General features: G+C 28.0%; 6 protein-coding genes across 6 annotated transcripts; 3 read left to right on the top strand and 3 right to left on the bottom strand.

Moving 5' to 3' along the window:
- Nucleotides 1-7: 7 nt before the first annotated feature.
- ELE39_002042 (cation-transporting P-type ATPase) lies at nucleotides 8-4,294 on the bottom strand (the record flags this gene model as incomplete). The annotated part of the gene is made up of 1 exon (XM_067344892.1): nucleotides 8-4,294. One exon carries the CDS (start codon nucleotides 4,292-4,294, stop codon nucleotides 8-10), a length of 4,287 nt encoding a protein of 1,428 aa, XP_067199326.1.
- A 981-nt stretch (nucleotides 4,295-5,275) lies between these two features.
- ELE39_002041 (Thr stretch mucin protein) lies at nucleotides 5,276-6,664 on the top strand (the record flags this gene model as incomplete). Its single annotated transcript, XM_067344891.1, has 1 exon — nucleotides 5,276-6,664. One exon carries the CDS (start codon nucleotides 5,276-5,278, stop codon nucleotides 6,662-6,664), a length of 1,389 nt encoding a protein of 462 aa, XP_067199325.1.
- Nucleotides 6,665-7,332: 668 nt separating this feature from the next.
- Nucleotides 7,333-8,451, bottom strand: ELE39_002040 (ribonucleotide reductase small subunit; the record flags this gene model as incomplete). Its single annotated transcript, XM_067344890.1, has 1 exon — nucleotides 7,333-8,451. The coding sequence occupies one exon, from the start codon at nucleotides 8,449-8,451 to the stop codon at nucleotides 7,333-7,335; it is 1,119 nt and encodes a 372-aa protein (XP_067199324.1).
- A 778-nt stretch (nucleotides 8,452-9,229) lies between these two features.
- On the top strand, nucleotides 9,230-10,291 carry ELE39_002039 (ribonucleotide reductase small subunit; the record flags this gene model as incomplete). The annotated part of the gene is made up of 1 exon (XM_067344889.1): nucleotides 9,230-10,291. One exon carries the CDS (start codon nucleotides 9,230-9,232, stop codon nucleotides 10,289-10,291), a length of 1,062 nt encoding a protein of 353 aa, XP_067199323.1.
- A 228-nt stretch (nucleotides 10,292-10,519) lies between these two features.
- On the bottom strand, nucleotides 10,520-15,406 carry ELE39_002038 (uncharacterized protein; the record flags this gene model as incomplete). The annotated part of the gene is made up of 1 exon (XM_067344888.1): nucleotides 10,520-15,406. One exon carries the CDS (start codon nucleotides 15,404-15,406, stop codon nucleotides 10,520-10,522), a length of 4,887 nt encoding a protein of 1,628 aa, XP_067199322.1.
- A 557-nt stretch (nucleotides 15,407-15,963) lies between these two features.
- Nucleotides 15,964-20,766, top strand: ELE39_002037 (extacellular with a signal peptide; the record flags this gene model as incomplete). Its single annotated transcript, XM_067344887.1, has 1 exon — nucleotides 15,964-20,766. One exon carries the CDS (start codon nucleotides 15,964-15,966, stop codon nucleotides 20,764-20,766), a length of 4,803 nt encoding a protein of 1,600 aa, XP_067199321.1.
- Nucleotides 20,767-20,822: the final 56 nt, after the last annotated feature.

The raw sequence follows: 20,822 nt of genomic DNA, 5'->3' as shown, positions 1-20,822 counted from the left end.
TTTGATCTTAATGTTTGCATTTATCAAAATAAACATGAAGTTTATTAAACAGTTTATTTATTAAAAATGTACCAAAAATATCAAATATTACAAGAAATATCATGATTAATTGATAATACTTGTTTTGTAAAGTTACCAATGAAAATAACATATTTAAATGTGGAAAAATTCCCAGAATTGAAGTAATTAAGAAAGAAATAACTAAAACTGAAGTGTAAATAAGATATTTATTCTCAGATAATGAAGTAGTAAATGGATAACCTTGTGCATTTGAAAGAAAACAAGCCAAGTGACAAGCTGTGTATAAATAATACATTGTTGTATTAATAATATTTGGTTCAAAAGGTCCATCAATATTTGTTGAATAATTCAACGGCATTAGAGAATATGAAAGCTTCCATCCAAAATAAATTACAAACAAATGAATTAAAGCTTGAATAATGAATGATAGGAATACCGTTGGACTGAAGATACTATTTGGTGGTTTTTGTGGAACAAGCTTTTTAGCTGGCTTGTTTCTAAGTACAAGAAAGAATAGACCACTCATAATAATAGATTCTACAGTTGTTTGAAAATCTCCAAATTTGACTCCATCATGAGCTAATACACTCATTGCAAATGCAGAGACAATACTATTCAATCCCATTAATTTATACATTAACAAAACAGTGGTTAAAGTTGATCTGCCATATCTAACAAGTTTAATAATACAATTGGGAGATTCACCTTTATATGTAAAAGGTGAAGCAATGGAAGCGTCTCCAAGTTTTACTTTTGGTATTTCATCCATTCCTTGAAGTTCTTTCATAATTTCTTGTTGAATTTGAGCTTTTGTAAGCCTTTCTCCACGTCTAATTCTGGCTTCAATATCTTTTTTAATTTCAAAAAAGCTAGGTTTCTTTTTTTTAATGTTAACTTTAGAATGATTATTATCTTTATTATTAGAATCAGATAATTCATTGGAAAGAAGAGAAATACCAACATGAGAATGTTTTAAAGCACCAACATCATTGGTACCGTCTCCACACATTAAAGTCATATTACCCATGTTGTTATAAAGGTTAATGAGAGTTTGCTTATTTTTTGGAGACATTCTTGCATATATTCTTGTAAATAACAAAAGCTTTTCAAGTATTTTGGTTTCTTTAAAATCTTCAATAAAAGATTGGAAGACTATACCAGTAATACCAATATTAAATTCATTGTTGATATTAATTAAATGATTTAAATTATTATCAAATTTTTTGAAAATACTACCATTTGAATATTTCCAGATATAATTAACATTATTAGAGATTTCATCATCAGATTTTGATAATATGAGAATATCTTTATTATTATTAGTAATTGATACATTCTTTGCAACGTGGAAAGCTGTTAAAATATTATCTCCAGTAATCATAATACATTGATGATTACTTTTATTAAGTTCCTCAATAACAGATTTAGAATGCTTTTTAATTGGACAATATAATGCAAGAAAGCCACAAAATGTCAAATCACTTTCAAAAAATTCTCTTTTTAAATGACGATTATTAACTTCATTAATGGAACAATATTTTGAACCAAGTGCTAAAATACGGTAACCTTTTTCAGTACATTGATTAACCACATTTTTATATAATTTCTGGTCAAATCCTTGATCTTTTTTAAAGAATTGAAGCATCATTTCTGGACTCCCTTTGGAAATTACTAGTCCATATGTTTTTGGACTAGGTTTTGAAAGATTTATATGAAAAATTATTGGAGGTGAAGAAGTAGAAGAAACTTGAGATGTACCTGATTGAGCTTGGTTTTCTGAGGGAATCTGCAAAATTCCAATATTAGTCATTCTTTGCTCCTCTGGTAAAAATGGGTATCTTCTAACTATGGAGAACGTAGAATTGTCTTTTAAGCTGTGGTAGTTATTTTCAGATGAATGATGGATTCTCCAAGATGATTTTTTTTTGATCGATTTTTCCATGGGATCTCCAACTAAGATTTTTCCATTGAGGGAAAGCCCATTACAACATCCCATAATAACATCAGATAAAAATGGTAAATCTACTGAACAAGTTGATGATATTGATTTTCTATTATTCATTTCACCACCTTCTTCATCATTAATACCACTATTATTACTATTCTCAAAAGTAATACAGGAAGTCTCATCATTATCGTACAAGTTAATTCCAAATAATCCATGTGGTATCATTTTATCACTAGTTAATGTACCTGTCTTATCAAAAGCACATATTCTAAGCTTGCCAGCAAAGGGTATTCTGAATGGCTCAGTACAATAAATTTTCTTCTTACTTAATTGAACAACTGCCATAGTTACAGCTACTGAAAGCGTGATGGGAAATTCGGGAGGAATTACTGAAGTTATAATATGAATACAAGAAATTATTAGTTTGAATTTATTTCTGGAACTATCATTAAGTCCATTGTAAAGTACATAAGAAGATGCTATTAATGAACAGAAAATTAAAATCATTAAGAAAATAAGGGATTCAAAACTGTTAGATGAAATCTTTTCAGCTGATGATGAAATTGTTCGGATTAATTTTCCTTGATAAGTATTGAATCCAGTTCTAAGAACATAACCAATACAAATCATTTTATCGTTATCATATTTAATGTAAGAAGAAATTACATTATTATTGTTATACTTTTCATTTGAATTAATTTGATTATTATAAGAGTTCATATTATCAACAGAATAACAATTATGGTATTCATTTGAAATCTTTTTAATAATTGATTGGAATTCTTTATTTTCTGTAACAATTGAAGATCTAGTAAGGATTATATTGGTACCTGCAAATATTACATGATTTTTAAATTCTTCAATATTAAAATTTTTCTCATTCAATTTAACATCTTGTTCATTTTCATCAAAAATCATTGATACTTTCATTTTTGGAGTACATTCACCAGTAAGCATTGCTTCATTGACAGTAATACTTCCAGATAACAATACAAAATCGCAAGGAGCAATAGAAGTTGCATCATCTTGATTGTTATTTTCATCCAAATTTGTATTTTTTGAAGAATTAGAGGAAATTGTGGATGAAATAGCTATAATATCTCCTGGTAATAAATGATCAGTATTAATATATTTCCAAGTATGTTCCCTATATACAAGAATAAAACATGATGGTCTTCTCATATTTCTAAGTTCATCCAATTCTTTAAGTCTTCTAAATACCATTTGAGCTTCTAAAGTACATAACATGAATAAAGTAAATAAGCTCATTTGCCAATATTCATCAAGAATCCAAAGTAGCACACAAAAGATTTGGAATAAAAAGAAAGGAGATATAATTTGTTCAATAAATAAATCTAGAAATTTTTCTCTGGGTATTTCATAATTATTAATTCCGTATAAATTATTATGAAGTATAATTTCATTCATATTTAATCCTCCTTTGTGAATTAATTGATCAAAATATGATTTTATTGGAAGATTAATTGGGTAATTTGCTTTGATAAAAGTTTCTTTTGATTGGTCGTATATAAAAGTTTTCTTTTCGTAATTGATTAATTTTATCCAATTAATATTTGAAGAATTCGGTAAAAAATTGGAATTATCGCTTTTATTAACATTTTTAAATAGTATTTTCTCAAGCTCTGGTTTATATTTATGGTAATCATTTGCATCAATTTGTATAATAAAAGACCCATTCATATTAACAATACAGCATGACTTAATTTTTGTTAAAGAGTTAAAATCTTTAAGCTTTCCAACATGCTCAATACATGTTGAATATTTTAAAGGGCAAAGTTCACTTGGGTATTTGGAACTTTTTACCATAATATGTGTAGTAGCTTTGGTATTTAAACTTGAAGTTCCATGTGATTTCTTTTTAATTTTATTAAAACAAATAACACTTTTAAATTTCAAATTCCATTGAGTCATTAGAAAGGCTAATAAGTTTATTAAGATTGTGATAAAAATTGCAACAATATATCTAATTGGGACATTATCAATAATAAGTTGTAACTCTTCACTCATATTTGAATCATCAAATTCTGAAATTCCTATATTATTTGTATTGTTTGATATTAAGCTATTGAATACTTGTTCATTCGGTACCACAGTTGTATTTAAATTATTAAGGTTTTGAATGAAATTTATTAAATAAATGAAGGAATCAAAAACATCTTTGTAAGAGATTGTTTCACTTAAACTGAATATTTCTCCTAATAAGATGGAAATTAGAACAATGTAAATAGTAATGAATGGAAATACATCCAATCTGAATATGGTATTATTCAGTCTTTTATACTCGGTGAAGGTATATTTTGACATTTTTTTAAACTTAATCTCTATTTTTGTTTTAAAAAAAAAATTTGAAATCTTTAATATAAATAATATTCTTTCCAGATTAATAACTTTGCCTATTAAAATCTTTTAAAGAAATATTTAAGAAATAGAGTTTGGCGTATTGTTAATATCCAAGATTAAATGTAATATTTATATATAAATATATTTATATATAAATACATAAATATATAAATGTATAATATAAATAATATATCTAATCCATAAAAGTTTTATCAATTATTTCACAAAAGCCAACTTTATTATTTTCAATTAAATAAATAATCTTTTTTTTTTCTTTTTCTCATGATCAACAAAAAATTTGAGTATCGGCCCGCCTTTTTGTTTAATATTGACTTACTTTTATATCCTCGCTTGTTTTCTAACCCCCATTTAGTCTTTTTTTCTATTTAATTAATTCAGAAAAAGTTGAAAAAGAAAATAAAGAAAGAAAATACAATATTAGTATTTTGATTAATTGATAGATTATTTTTTTTCTAAAAATAATTACTAGTTTAAATATAATTGCATCTAAAATTTTATTAGTTTATTTTTAATACTTATCGTATATATTAATAGTTGTATTTACTATTTTCCACATAGATGCATGCATGCATTTTAATATTTGAAAAAACACGTAATATGAAATATTTAAATTGCGGGTAGAAGAAAGGTGGTAGGTCAATATTGCATGTGTTTGTACATGTGGACGAGGTATATATACGAGGGTTTTTTTTTAAAGAAAAAAAATAAATTTAGAGATAAATCTCGAAATAGAGAAAATATTAAATAATGATATTAATTTGGGATAACTAGGATGAAAAAGTTATATATAAAAACTATGTACAAAATAAGATTGGAATAAATTAGAAAGTTGTCAAATTTGACAATAAATTGGGACAACATAAATTAAGTAAGAAAAGGAAGAAAAAAAGGATTAAGTATAAATTGTAAAATATTAATATTAAGATGATGAATACTAGTAATAATATATTTAAGGTATCTATATTTTACTTTTTTTTGGGTTTAATTTTGGATTTTGGTAAAGTTAGTTGTATTCCAACAGGAATTTCGTCTTCATTACCACAACAAGGACCTTCTACATTTCAACCAAGCTCTGGGGGTAATATGGAATCATTTAGAAATAGAGCGCAAATGCTTTCAAAAAGAGTTGTTGATCCATTAGTGAATAGAGGTGACAGATATACACAGAATGTAAATAGTTTATCAGATTCTGGTGATCAAAAAGTTGAATCTAAATCATTTAACCTTCCAGGTATTCCGATATTTGGAGGAGGACCAAGAGTTGAAAATAGAAATTATTTAAGTCTTCCATTTACAAGAGATGGACATTGCGAGAAAGGTACAATTTACAATATAACAAGTGTTGATGATTTAATACAAAATAGTCGTGATTTAATGTGTATTTTGGAGGTTGGTTTACAGCCAGATGTAGTTCCAACAGGTATGATGTATGGCACAATGTTGGATTTATTAACAGATACAAGAGATATTGATATGAGAGGTATTGAGAAATTTTGGGGAGGTAAATTTGCAGCAAAAGGTGTATGTAATAGAGGTCAGGATGATGTTGTATTTGGATACAATATGGTTAAGGGTAAATTCGTTGTTCCTTCTATTATGTCTCTTAATAGTTTACCGCAACATTGTAGTATGGCATCTGCAGAACATCAAGATAATTCTCAATCACTTATTTTGGATTATATGACAGATAAGAATGAGGTATGTAGAGCAGAGACTTACACTAATGGTCCATTCTTTGGTAAGTCTGAACATATCAATGTTTGTGCTATTGTGAAAGCTGTTGGCCGTCAACCAGATGGTGGACTTATTTTACTTGGTAGAGGATTGAGTTATCCATCATTAAAACCAAATGTTAATCCAACTGGTTTAATTACAGTTTTATTCTTTGCTGTGGTTACTTATGATAATGTATTGCCAGAATTTATTTCTGGTACACCTTTAGAGCCATTACCTGTTTCATTTGACTACAGACTTGTTGGTATTGATAAGGACAACAATTCATTCTTCCCAGCCTTCGGAATCTTTAATAAGGGAGATGCTTTGAATTTAAATAACTTTACAAATAAGTTCAGTCCACCAATACCAATACCAACAACAACTTCAACAACAACAACAACAACAACTACAACTACAACTACAACAACAACTACTACTACTACTACTACTACTACCACAACAACTACTACAACTACCACCACAACAACAACTTCAACCACTACTACTACTACCACTACTGATGTAGACACATCTGCCACTGATCCCGCAAGAATCCAAAATCCAAATACTTCTAGAAGATTAATGATAAGATCGTAATATAAATGTTATATAGCGCCAAAACATGTATGTAGTACTTGCATGGACAATTTAAAATGTTTATATTATAAATGGAGCTGGGCGGGAAGTTGTTGACACGTCATTTTTATGTAAAAAATAATTCTAAATGCGAATTTTTTTTAAAAAAAGGAAAAGTTGAATAGAATTATGATATGAAGCAAATAAAAAGAAATCTATTATGATTGTTATTAACATTATTATTGATATAAAAAATTGGTAATGAAAATAATGTATATCATAGAAGGAATATATATAAGTGGACGCTTTATATAGTGATTCGGATAATAAATAAAGTGTTCAAAGGAAAATATGGTCTTCTCCAACTTATTTTCAATATTTGTATTTGTTATCTGCTTATTTATTTGTTTCTTCTTTGTACTTCTGTTTCTTATTCTCTTATCTGTTTCTATATCTTCTTTTCAAATCTTAGAATATCTTCTGTTGTTTTTGAACAAGTTTCCATCTTGTTCAGTAGTGCGGATTAAGGATGAAAATTGAATAATTAGAACTAGTGTATATGCAGACGCTTATATATATAAGTAACTAAATATAAATACATAAACAAAATATGCTACTAACTAATGTTATAAGAGAAACCTGAATATTAAAGATAAATAATTAGTAACAAACTAAGTTTATAGTATGAATTAGAAATCTTGAGATGTAGAGAATTGATTGTTAGAAATTTCTTGGTAAGTTTTATAGTGAGCAGCTTTAAGAGTTTGGGTAAGAGTCTGTCTAGCAACGGCTTCTTCTTGAGAAGGAGCAGGGAAATCGTTCATAATATTTACGAATGGATTGGAGACATTGAATTGTCTTGGATACTTTAAATCTACAAGTATTTCATCAGCATTAAACAAAAGAAAAGCAACAATATCTTCTCTTTCAATTTGAAGAACTTGTGGATCTACAACTGAAAATATGAAGTTTTTCTCCAACATAATAGCTTGCTCTAACAAATTAACCACCTGATCATTACTTGGCTTAGTTTTCATAGATTTTACAATACTTAAACAAAATTCAACCTGATATTGTTCATCTCTACGTATTCTATCTAAACCATCACAAAGTTGAGTAGGCAATTCAGATTCTGGTGCATTTCTCATTGAAAAAGAAAATCTAAGTAAATGTATACTAGATGAGAATATCTTTTTAATTATTACATAATAGACAAGTTTTTCACTAAATAAAGTATCTTCATCAAAAAAGTTACCCATTAATTCCTTCATTTTAACAAAATCTTCTAATTCATTCAATTTCTTCTCTAAATTATACCCATACTCTTCCTTTAAAATAACAGTACTCTGAGGATTCTTATCTTTCTCTTCTTTTCCATCTTCTTTTCCAATCTTTTCCTTCTTTTCTTTATTTTGACGTATCATTTCAACATAATTCATGAATAACTCTTTATAAATATTCTCCATACACATTGTAAATGAAAAATAGCCTCTTGCTTCTGGTACTTGTACTTGTCCTAATAATTCGCATGTCAACATTACAGTATCTAAACATGTATTGTCAATATGAATACGTTTTGCAAATATCATTTCGATATAATTAATCAATTTCTCATCCATATTCCCCAATTTTATCTTGTCTTCCATTGGAGATATTACTTCTGCTGTCCAAAACGATACCTCATATTTTTTATATAAATTCCATAATCTACTATATTTTATTGGAAATAATACCCATCTAAAAGGATTATCTAATAATACTGACTCATTCTTCTGCTGCTCTAGTAATTCCTTCTTCGATTCACTCATCTTTTCTAAATTAATTAAATTGAATTAAATTCTCTTTTCTCTTGTGTAAAAAATTTGGGGGAGGGAAGTAAGTATAACGGTACCCAGACGGCGTCTCATACTTGAAAATATTGAAGAAAAAGGGGCATAAAATTTTTTTCCTTCTCTTTTATTCCTCCCCCTTTTTTCCTCTATCTCTATTTTTAATCTATTGGAATAAAATACAATGTCTGTTTCATTTAGATAATTAATAGAAGAAAAAAAAAAGTGAAATTGAATCTTTTGATCTTAAATTATTGTAATAAAAATTTTATTTTTTACTTTTTTTCTTCTTCTTCCTACAAGTATATATTAACTTATTTATTTTTTTATAATTCATAATATTTCAAAATTACTATTACTAATTCAAAAACTAGTGCCATTACTACCATTGCTCCATAAGCCCGCCACTTGCCCACATCTTTTCACCCCACATTTTTTAAATAATTATTAATTAAAGCATATTTACCGGTACTTTTTTTTAACACGTCATTAGGCGCCAAGACACAGAAAGTAATAATAAATTTCAGGTAAGTCAATAAATTGAAGGAAAGCAACTTGCACAGACAAATTAAAGAAATTAATTATTAAAATAAAACTGTTTACTTATTCTTTTTTTGTCAAAATATATATTTATTCTTTTTTCGTAAAAATATATATATATATTAATAGTAATAAAATAAAAGCAGCACACACGTATTTATTAATATTATTATCAAGACAACAAACAGAGAAAAGTAACGAAATTCAAATAAAAAAGATGACAAAGGAAAATGACAATGTGATAATTAGAGAGAAGATCGAGGAAAGAGATGAAAATATTGAAAAACTTGTCAATGAAATAAAAATAAATCAAGTTAATGAACCGATGCTTACATATAGCAGAGAGAATAGAAATGAAATGAGAAATTTAATTGAAGATATTTGGTCAATGTATAAAAAAGCTGAAGCATCATTTTGGGTTACTGAAGAAATTGATTTAAGTCAAGATTCCAGAGATTGGGAAAGTCTTAAAGATCCTGAAAGACACTTTATCAAATATGTTCTAGCCTTTTTTGCTGCAAGTGATGGTATTGTTATGGAAAACTTGGCGGTAAATTTTCTTAGAGAAATACAAATACCAGAAGCTAGAATGTATTATGCTTTTCAAATGGCTATTGAACAAATACATAATGAGACATATTCATTACTCATTGATAGATATATTACTGAAATTAAAGAACGTCAAATGCTTTTTGAAGCAATCTCTCATATTTCAGCAGTTAAAAAAAAGGCAGAGTGGGCAACTAAATGGATGAATTGTGATAGATCTTTTGCTGAGAGAATTATTGGATTCTGTGCAGTTGAAGGAATCTTATTTTCTGGTAGCTTTTGTGCTATTTTTTGGCTTAAAAAACGTGGACTTATGCCTGGACTCACCTTTTCAAACGAACTTATCAGCCGTGATGAAGGACTACATGCTGATTTTGCTTGCTTAATCTATAAAGCCCTTAAATTTAAACTACCAACTTCTAGAGTACAACAAATCATCTCAGAAGCTGTTGATGTTGAAAGAAACTTCCTTTGTGATTCTCTTCCTGTTGATCTTATTGGTATGAATTCCAGACTTATGGCTCAATATATTGAATTTGTAGCTGATAGACTACTTTTTGCTTTAGATGTCCCCAAAATATATAATGTCACCAATCCTTTTGATTGGATGGACCTTATTTCACTCCAAGGTAAAACAAATTTCTTCGAAAAGAGAGTTGGAGAATACCAAATGGCTGGAGTAATGGTCAACCAAGATGACCAAAAGTTTGACTTGAATACAGATTTTTAGCTTTATAAATTCTAAAAACATACAAAGATCCCAATTTTAAATTTAACAAGAAAACTTGCAAATTCTGCTAGAAAAATAATACCAACAAATTCATCGTTAATGTTTGCATTTAAGTATATCTAACTTAATAATAGCCAACTTGATTTTGGAAAAAGAAGTAGTAGAAGGGGCTTTTTGTATTATTTAGAAACTACTTTCATCAATAATTAATTCAAATATATAATTTCATTATGGATGCAGTAATTTAAGCTCTGGTTCATCATCTTCATCTGAGAATATGATTGAAGATGCTCTTCTTTCTCTCTTGTTCTCCAAATTTTTATTATTACCTTCCTTTATCGATAATTCCTTCGGAAATTCTGGAATTTCTAATTTTTCCAAGTCTTCCATTATTAATTTATCTTTTCCATCCTCTTTATTTGAATCTGAAATGTTAGTTATTTGGTTATTTGAAGGAATTCCAATATTAATTTTCATTAATTGATTACTTTTATTATTATTATTATTACTAACAGAATTTGATATATTCATCTTTTGTAATAATTGAAGCTTTCTAAGCTGATTAGACTTCAAAGGGTGTACTACTAATATTAATATCCTTATTGATTGAATATTATTTGGCCAACTATTAACATCTACTGATAAAGAAAATATTGATCTTTTATCAGTCTCGTTTGATAAAAAGTTACATTTAAACCAAACTTGTTGAGCTATCCATTTTGGAACATTGCATGGAAAAGTCAATATTGCATATTTCATCCTATATTTAGTTGGTACTGTTAATAAGAATGATTCCCTCCATTTCAAAAATTCACTCTTGTTTTTATAATACTCGCGAGTATATGGATCCGACATTTCCCACTTACCCAATAACTTTAATCCCATTCTTAAAAATATCATATTCTCATTCTCTCTATTCCATCTTGTGCCTATTGTACGTGACTTTTGAAATCTCTGAATTTGTACATATCTCATAATCTCATCATGAATACTTCTACAATATAAATCTAATTCAGTATCCATTGTCACATTATTCTCCAAAAACTTCTTCTTTATACTAGAATGCTCATTTTTTGACATGTTTAGTCCAAAAATAGTCTTTTGGGATGATTTTAAACCATCACTAATACCTCTATTTTTACTTTTATCACCACTATCGACATTATTTTTGTCTCTATTATTAGATCTACCAACTTGATCTTGATCAAAATAATCATCCATTTTATTACTACAATCACTATTATTATTACCACCAGTAACAGCTCTTCCTTTATGACTCTTTCCAACTTTGTTACTAGCAACATCAGTTACAAGATTAATTATTGGCCATGAAAAACATGCTGATATATTTGAACTATTCTGTGTTATTGGTAATAAGTTCAATATTCCTTTATTTTCAATTTCACCTTGAATTCTTTGATTATTCATATTAATATGATTGAACTGATCAATTTTTCTTGGAAAAAATGAAAACCATAGCTTATTATCACTTAAATTATATGATAATTTTAATGGATCATTAACTTGTTGTATATTTGCATATATATTTTTATGATTAACCAATAAATCCAAAGTTCTATATGGCAACTTATTAACGACTTTTAAACAGAAATTTGGCTTATATTGTATATTTCTGTATTTATCTTGATGATAACTTCTTTGAGAAAATAATGACTCTAATGCTAATTCATTTAACTGAGTTGTATCATATCCTTCTTCTTTAATCCATTGAATAAATTCATCCTGTTTTGATTCTTGAACAATATCGTTAACTCTATATACAACATGTTTTACAGTATCCCAAAATAATGCATAAAATCTTATAGAATTTTGTTCAGGATTTGCTGATAACGATTTAATAGTATTATTATTAATTGCTTCTGTTGATTTACTTATACCTGTATTAGCACCTTTAACTGATGATGTCTTATTGATTTTTTGTCTGATATTAATAGAAATTGGAGATAATGATCTCATTTTACTTCTATTAACTGCAAAATTATTATTCTTTTCAAATCTATAATTCTTTCTATCACCCGTAGTAGTTTTCATTAATGCTGGTGATATTGATCTCATATTACTGTGTTTTTTATTTTTTCCAAAGCTGAGGGTTGAAATCCTCCTGCTTCTACCTCTAATTCCATGATCTTCTTTGCTAAATAAATTATCATTTTTATTAAAATTAAAGAAATCACCATTTTCATTAATATATTCATAATGTAAAGTTACTGCCCATGAATATGGATCTCTATTCAATAAAGTACCACATGCCAAAAAGGCTACTCTATTTAAACCCAATAAAAGACATACCTGAAGCAATGTATGATCAAATGGAGTACCTTGTCTTGATAATAGGAATAAATCAGGAGTCCTCCAAATTTCATTATTTGTACTGGGTAAATAGGGAAAAGAATGAACAAAATGATGCACTTTAGAAGAATTATCAACACCAACTAGAGGTTTCAAAGGCTGCAAGAATGATGGAAGTAAGTGTCTGACTCCTCTTGAATCCAAACTATAATAGGAATATTGCCTTCCCCAAGTCTCAAATGATTTAGTAACATATTCCCAATAAAAAATATTTGATCTTATTCTTGAATTCTTTAATGATGGACCAATACCCGACCATTCCACAATTCTATTTAACCGATCAACAAGATATTTGGACACTTCGCCTCTAGTTCCATGGTTGCCTCCTATCAATGCCGATGATGAAGCAATATTATACATGCAACTCAAATCAGGTTTTGTCCATATTTCCAAATATACTCTAGGTGATATAGCTTCATTTGTGAACGCTCTTAATGAACTGGGTCTCTGACCTAAATTATATAATAAACTACCATCCTGATACACTCTTGTCTCATATACCACTTCCTTTCCTAGATTACGATCATAAAATTTTCTGTACTCTTGGCGCCTAAGCACGTTGGCGCCTAAGCATGCATTTCCAATATCGTCCATTATATTATTAGTAGGGTCAAATTTTAAAGTCGAGAGTTGATGATTTATTTTTAAATCAGAAAATACAGAGAATTGATTTCCAGAATAATTACTATGATTGCTTTTGATAAGAATATCTTTCCAATGAATTTCAGTCCATCCTAAATGTTGTGACATTGAAGATTTATTTTTTCTCCAGACATCAATAACAATCGGACCTTTTCTTTCTAAAAGTTTAACTAAAGAATGGGCATCAAGTTCATTAGGCTTTTTTTCATGATCAATGTAGTCCAATATAAATGTAAGTTCAGTTTGAAAAAGTGGATGTAATGTACCAGATACTACAGGTGTTTCTTTTCTATTACCATCAAAGCTTAACTGAACATAAACATCCATAGAATCATCATTTTCAGCTTCTTGAAGAATATTGTTGACTTCATATATATTCAAGATTAAATTATCAATTCGAACAACTTTGATTATAAGATATAGTTTATTTTCATCATCAATTTCTAAAATATTACCCAATTGATGATATTTTGGTATATTTCCAAATTCTATCTTTCCTTCAAGAATACAAGGTTCTCCATCTGGAAGCTTAATCTCAGTCTGAATATAAGGATAATAGACAATATTTTTAAGACTAAAAGTACAATGTACTTGCTTTTTAGATTTAAAAATAGTACTAACTTTACCAATTGAATTAATCTCCAAATTTGCATGTAAATTGTTTCTTTCCAATTCATGTATTGTACCTCTAAATGGAATCATACCAATATTATCCCATATAATGATTTTATTTTGTTTTTCATAACATTCTGACCAACTTGAAGTACATTTAGTTGGTAAAGGATTATCTATTCCAAAAGATGGAAACTTAATATTCAATCTACATGATGCTGAATGACTATCAGAAATAAGCCTTCCTTTTTCATTAAAATTTAACTCTTCATCATCTCTTAAATCAATCTTTACTGTATTTTGATCATTGATTAAATTTGTATTATTATTTCTACTACCTTGTTTATTTTTTTTTTCATCATTGTGTTCATTTTCATGGTCATTATAATTTATTTGAAAATTTTTCTGTTCTGAAGAGCAGAAATTCTCATTGCCAATATTATCAATATTTCTTAAACTGAATTGAGATAGGCTTAGCTGAAAATCATAAATTTCTTGAAATATAATTTGTAATGTAATTCTAAAAATTGGATTTGAAGTGTTATTTTGTGTTCTTTTTGATAGTGTAATCATTTGATTAACACTTCCTGTTGCATAGTTCTTTAATATATCCTCATTATATCCCAATAAATCATTAACAGTTCCTGAATTAGCTCTCCAAGCAATAATTCTAAATAATTCTCTTTCCAAATGTAAATAACTTCCTCTCCATTCGAAAGTCTCATTCAATGAAATTTCAATTGAATTGTTATTTTTGAGCTCCATACTATAGTCTTTATCATCTTCATCTGGAATATCTATAAGTAACTCATCATTATTCTCAACATGAAATGGCTTAATATCAACGGTATGTGTATAAAATTCTTTACATGCTGGGTATCCCAATAATCTTGGAACTTCTTGACCTGTATTACTATTCAATAACCTAACTTCTGTAAGTGTTCCTCCAAACGAGAATTCTAAAAATACGTTCTTCTGCTCAATTTTTGTCAAATTTTCAATTTGTACTGACCGTATTGTAGTCCTAAACCTTCTTGGAGTTAACCATATTTGTTTCTCCATCTCAGAATTACCTCTGTTAGTCACTTTTATATCCCTACTAAGTAGCTCTGTTAATCTCTTAAACTCTTGCTCTGTTACAACTCGATCTCTAAAATCCAAAATAGACTCGTCATCTGATGATTCTTGACTTAAATCAGTATTTTTTTCCTGATTCACCTCATTAATATCATTATTTCTTACTCCCTTATCATCGTCTCTTCTTTTAGTAACCATTGAATCATCCAAATCAACACTGCCACTTATATTTGTATCTTCTACTTCACGTCCATTGTCAGTTTTACTTTTGTTCTTTTTAGAGCTACTATATGATCTAGGGTCGGTTTTCTGGCGGATCTTGTTCACTACTTCCTTAGTTGCATGTTTTGCTGAACTAACTAGATTAGATCCAACCATTCCCATCATTGATTTCATTGCTCCCACAGGATCCATCCTTATTTTTTGTTATACTTTCTCTTTTTTCTTACACTCTATTTAGGAGGAGTAGGTGAGTAATTATCAAGATATTTCCATAATCACCAGATTTATCAATAAATATTTTATTTAATTAATGGAAAAAGAAGAAAAATAATTCTTCTAGTCTAAAAATGCTAATTATTTTTTCTTTATTTTAATTATTCATGTCCACCCTATAATCTGTATAATATTTTTATTTCTTGCCACGTAAGTGGCATTGGCGCCTTTTGCATTTCAGCGCCTTTGCATGCAAGCCGGTATATAGTTGACACCACATGCAAGTAAGAAAAAAAATAACAATTTTTAAGTAATGAAAAAAATTTGGGGGTGGGTGGATTAAAGATAAGCAAGTTTGGTATTCTTTGATAGTAAAATAATTGTTTGAAAAAAAGCAGTATCTTAAATAAGAGAAAATTATACAATAAATACTATAATATATATATAATGTATAATGTTAATAAACAATATTAGTATTCGTTTTCAAATTAGATTCAAAGAAATTCCGGTCAAGTCTACAAATAGCAGACTTAATAATGGGAAATAATGAAAAAATAATTTTTGTATTTTTTGTAACTATTAAGTTTATTTTATATATTCAACAAATTTCAAGTTTTTCAAATTTATCAGAAAATTATAATCATGTGGACACATATTATAACTTTAAAGAGTTAAAATTAGATAATATTACTTCTAGCATAGAGAAAGCTATTAATAATCATAATGATAATAATAATGTGGAAAAAATAAGTAATATTAGGTCAGAAAAAAAGTCTAATAATAATCCAGAGAAAGAAAGAGCTTTGAGTCAAATAGAAAAAACAGTGGAATTGCCTAAAAATAAAAATGATCAATTGGAAGCTCAATATAATAAGGTTTGCTCAACTATAAATAAGGACAAAATTAATGACAAAAGATACTGGACACATTTAATTTTTATTCATGCAGATAATAACTTGGAGTCAATGTCTTTGGTGGATTTGGGGGAAATGACAAGTCCATTACAAACTCAAACAGCAGATCATCTTCATTTAGTCGTATACATTGATAGGTGCAAAGATTTTACAAACAAAGATGTTTCCGCTCCAATAATATCGTGCCCAGAAAGTGGATTAACGAATCCAATGATAAAACAAGAACAGATCTCACAAAACTTTACTGGTGCTTATATACTATATAGATGGAGATTAACTCAAGAATTGAGAGTACAATTTAGGAAAAAATTTGTATGGATTATAATAGAAGATTTGGGAGAAGTTGATTCAAATTCACCAGATATACTTTCAAATTTTATCTCAAAAAGCTTGGACTCATTTCCCTCAATATATTCAGCACTAACTCTTTGGAACCATGGCTCAGCATGGTCTGGTTTTGGTGATGATCATGATAATGCAGATGGAAATGGAATGTTTTTAAATGAAATGTATAGAGGAATAAAGGAGGGAATGATGAATAGTAAAGTTGGAGGAAGAACAGGAAATAATTTCTCATTTGAGTTCAAATTTGATATTCTTGGTTTTGACGCATGTTTAATGATGCAAATTGATGTATTGGAAGTCATGAATTCATTAGCAAATTATATCTTAGCAAGTGAAGATAATGAACCAGGACATGGCTGGAATTTTAGATCTTTAAATCCTGTGACTAAAAGAGGATCAGTTGAAGATGAAGTTCAGATTTTTGGATCAAATAAAGTTTACGAATATAGAATTGCAACTCCTTTAGAGTATGCTTCAAGAATTGTTTATGGATATACTCTTCATTCACAAAGTTATCCATTAACTTTATCACTCGTGAATACTGAGCTTTACCGTGTTTTCAGATTTAATCTTTATAATCTCTTTACAATATTATATAAGTGTGGAGGAGAAAATATTAGTGATTTATTAAAGAGAACCATTTTGAATTCAAAAAAAATTGAGAATTGTGATATTTCAAACTTATGCAGCTGTTATGACATGGGGGATATGCTTGAATTATTAAGAAGTTATCTATCCCAAGAGTTTCATTTGGACAATTCCATCCAAGAACTATTGGCATTAACTTTGGATTCATATTATAATATGCAGATTGCTAGTGTAAATATTCAAGAATGCAATGATCCTGAAAGCGAATTTTATGGCAATTGTCAAGGAGAATTACCTAATAATAGAGACTTGAATAAAAAGTATGTCTTAAGTAATGCTCTTAATGAAAATAATAATTTCTTTGAATCAAGGTTTACAGGGATATCCATATACTATCCGGATCCTGATCAGCAGGTACTATGTAGAAATGAAGCTGCAGCAAAAACACTTGCAAAGAGATATATTAAGCAAACAAATTATAAATGGGTACAAATAATTAGTGACATATTGATTAATAAGCCTGGTCAAGTATGTAATTTGGAACTGGAATATAAGGGTAATGATAATATTGAAAAAATCAATTCTAATTTCAATTCTGATTCTGGAATAAAAGTAAATAAAACTTTATTAAGTATAATTCCTGGTCAAGGGAATTCAATAAATCAAATTTTGCTTACTTCAAGAATCGACAATCAAGTAATATCATCTCAGACTTTAATTACTTATCCGATTAATCAAAGTATAAATAATATGGTACCTATTTCATTAATTTTTCCTACAAGAATTAAGTCAAATGGTATTATTACAACAACCTATAAACATGTTGGATATGAAATATATCAAAAGATACGGGAGAAGATAATCAATTCAAATATAACTCTAATTACTGATATGGAAAATAATCATTTTACTGGCCATTTTCTATATTATAATAATAAGGATGAGATAGAAAATGAAAAAAATGGATCTAGCATTGCATATTTAGTATTTAATAAGACTTTTAGTGGATCAAAGTTATTAATATCATCATCTGAAGGAATGGTTGAAAAGAAAAAAGAAGATGGAGGCTATTTGGTACCTTTAATATATTATTTAAAAGTGGATACAAGAAGAAATAAATACTTTGATGAAATTTATCAGCACATATGTGATTTATATTCAAAATTCTCAGATTACTTGAATGGATTAAGTTATCCATTAATAGGTATAAATATATTGCCAAAATATGATGAAATTTCGATAAAATCAAAAAGAATTCAGTTGATTACATTAATACAAAAAGATAAAGTTTTTCATTGGAATCATGAAATAGAGTTGAGAGAAAAGGAATATCAATCTCATGAAAGTTTGAATGGGATAGAGGAGAGAAGAGTGCTGATTAATAGATATTCAATAACTGCTAGTGGATATGATGAGTTATCTATATTGGGTGTAAATGTAGATGTTGGGAGTAAATTGAAAGATTACCATTTAGATAAAGATTTGAGGCAAATAGATACTGGAAAAGAGTGTAATACTGGTTGGTTGGAAGATGATATATGTGATATATTTTGTTTTAATGATAATAAAGATTGTGAGAAGGTATTGGATATAGGAATAAAGAATAAAAAAGGAATTGATGAAAATAAAAGAAAAAATAAGAAAATGATACCGAATTTTTTAGAAAGTCATTCAATACATGTTGAATGTGATAATATGGATGGAAGAACCTGTTGGAAGAATTCTAAATGTTTAAAATCAAGAATTATTACAAATATGAATAGTTCTTCATATGTAATGAGAAATATATTTTCTGTTCAAAATCATAGTGATGAGAGTGTTAGGAATCATCATAATCAATTAATGAATAGAGTGAATAATTATTGTATTTGTGATGAAGGATTTCAACATCAGGTAATAAGATTAATAGATAGCAAGACTGGGAATATATTTTTTAGGCATAGTTGTGAGGATATTAATGAATGCGAAGAGCATAATAGACAGTTTAGAATAGAAGAGAAAGAGCAAGAACAGGGAGATATTTATATGGGTTATAATACAAATAATGCAATATATCCAACAATAGAGAGAACAAGGGAGATTACTAGTATTTTAAATTCGCCATTTTCATCAATAAGAAGGCATATAGTAACTCCTTCAGGGTTAAAGAGACCATGCCATCCTCTTGCTTTATGTATAAATAAGGTGGGAAGTTATGATTGTGTTTGCAAGCCAGGATATTATGGCGATGGAAAAAAGACTTGTGTTCAGGAAAATGTTTGTTTTGACAAGCTTATTCAAGGATTGATGATAGGTCCAGAAACCCAGTTGGATTTATCTGGGGTAATTGAGGAACAAGACCGAGCAAAAAAACACTTTTGTCCAAAAGGATTGCAATGCATAGTTGAAGGAAAAAGTATAGAGAATAGTCTGGAAAGTTATAGGAATAGAATTAATGGAAAAAGTATTAATAATTATCAGGAAAAGACATTTTTATCATTTATTTCAAATGAGTTGGAAAATAAAGACTATAATCGCTATTGTGGATGTAAAAAAGGTTATAAAATCTCATCATTAAATGAAGATTTGAAATGTATCGATGTGAATGAATGTGATGAGAAAAATAATGAGGAGTTACTGAATGATTGTGGTGAAGATTCAATATGTACAAATACTGTTGGATCATATATATGTTCATGTCCTGTTGGGTGGTATGGTAACGGTTATATATGTATTCCAAAAGGAGAGAGGAGAGATATTGCTTTAAAGATTGAATTATCTGGATTTTATGAGAGAATCATGCCGATGGGTTATGATAACTTTATTAATTCATTTAAGCAGTCTATAGTTCAAGTTTTGGGAATAAATGAGCATGGAGTTGAAATAGTAGATGTAGGTTTAGATCATTCTTTGGGAATAATACGAGTTATAACCCATTTTAAGGGTGGAATGAAAATCAATGAATCAATCAATGGAATTAGAATGTTAAAAGATGAAGATGAAAGCGATAATAATAGTGAAGAGGATTTATATTTGAATCTAAGAAAGGTTGATGAATTTATAGCAATATTAAGAAATAATACTTCAGATTGGTATAGGAGGACTTATTTGGGGAGAAGTTTTGGGGATATGGTAAATCCAAGTGGAATTGAAATGAGAATAGTAAAGGAAAGGGAATTAAAAAAGGGTGAAAGTTCACTAATTAAATTAATGAATAGAATAATGCCAGATAAAATCTATATATTTATTAATTCTTCTCCATTTGGAAAAATTATTATAACTCTAATATTAATAACAGCAATAATTTGGTTGACTACAGGATTACTTGGAATAATATTAATACTAAAAATGTATAATGATAATAAAAGAGAGAAAATGATTAAATTAATGTTTGAAAAGGAAAAATGTGATTTGGAGATGGAGGATTTTTATATAAACAGTTCAAATGTTAATATTGTTAATACAATTCGATTAGAAAAGAGAGAGAATAAGGAGTTATCAGAAAATAAATAACTATTAAACTCCAAATAAAATTTTATTAATTAAAATGAATAATATATATCATCAAA

The sequence above is a fragment of the Cryptosporidium sp. chipmunk genotype I genome (assembly GCF_004936735.1).
Source record: "Cryptosporidium sp. chipmunk genotype I strain 37763 chromosome Unknown contig_21, whole genome shotgun sequence".
In the NCBI taxonomy this organism is placed as follows: domain Eukaryota; phylum Apicomplexa; class Conoidasida; order Eucoccidiorida; family Cryptosporidiidae; genus Cryptosporidium; species Cryptosporidium sp. chipmunk genotype I.
Note: the sequence above shows the minus strand (reverse complement) of the source record. Positions and strands in the feature narration are given on the sequence as shown.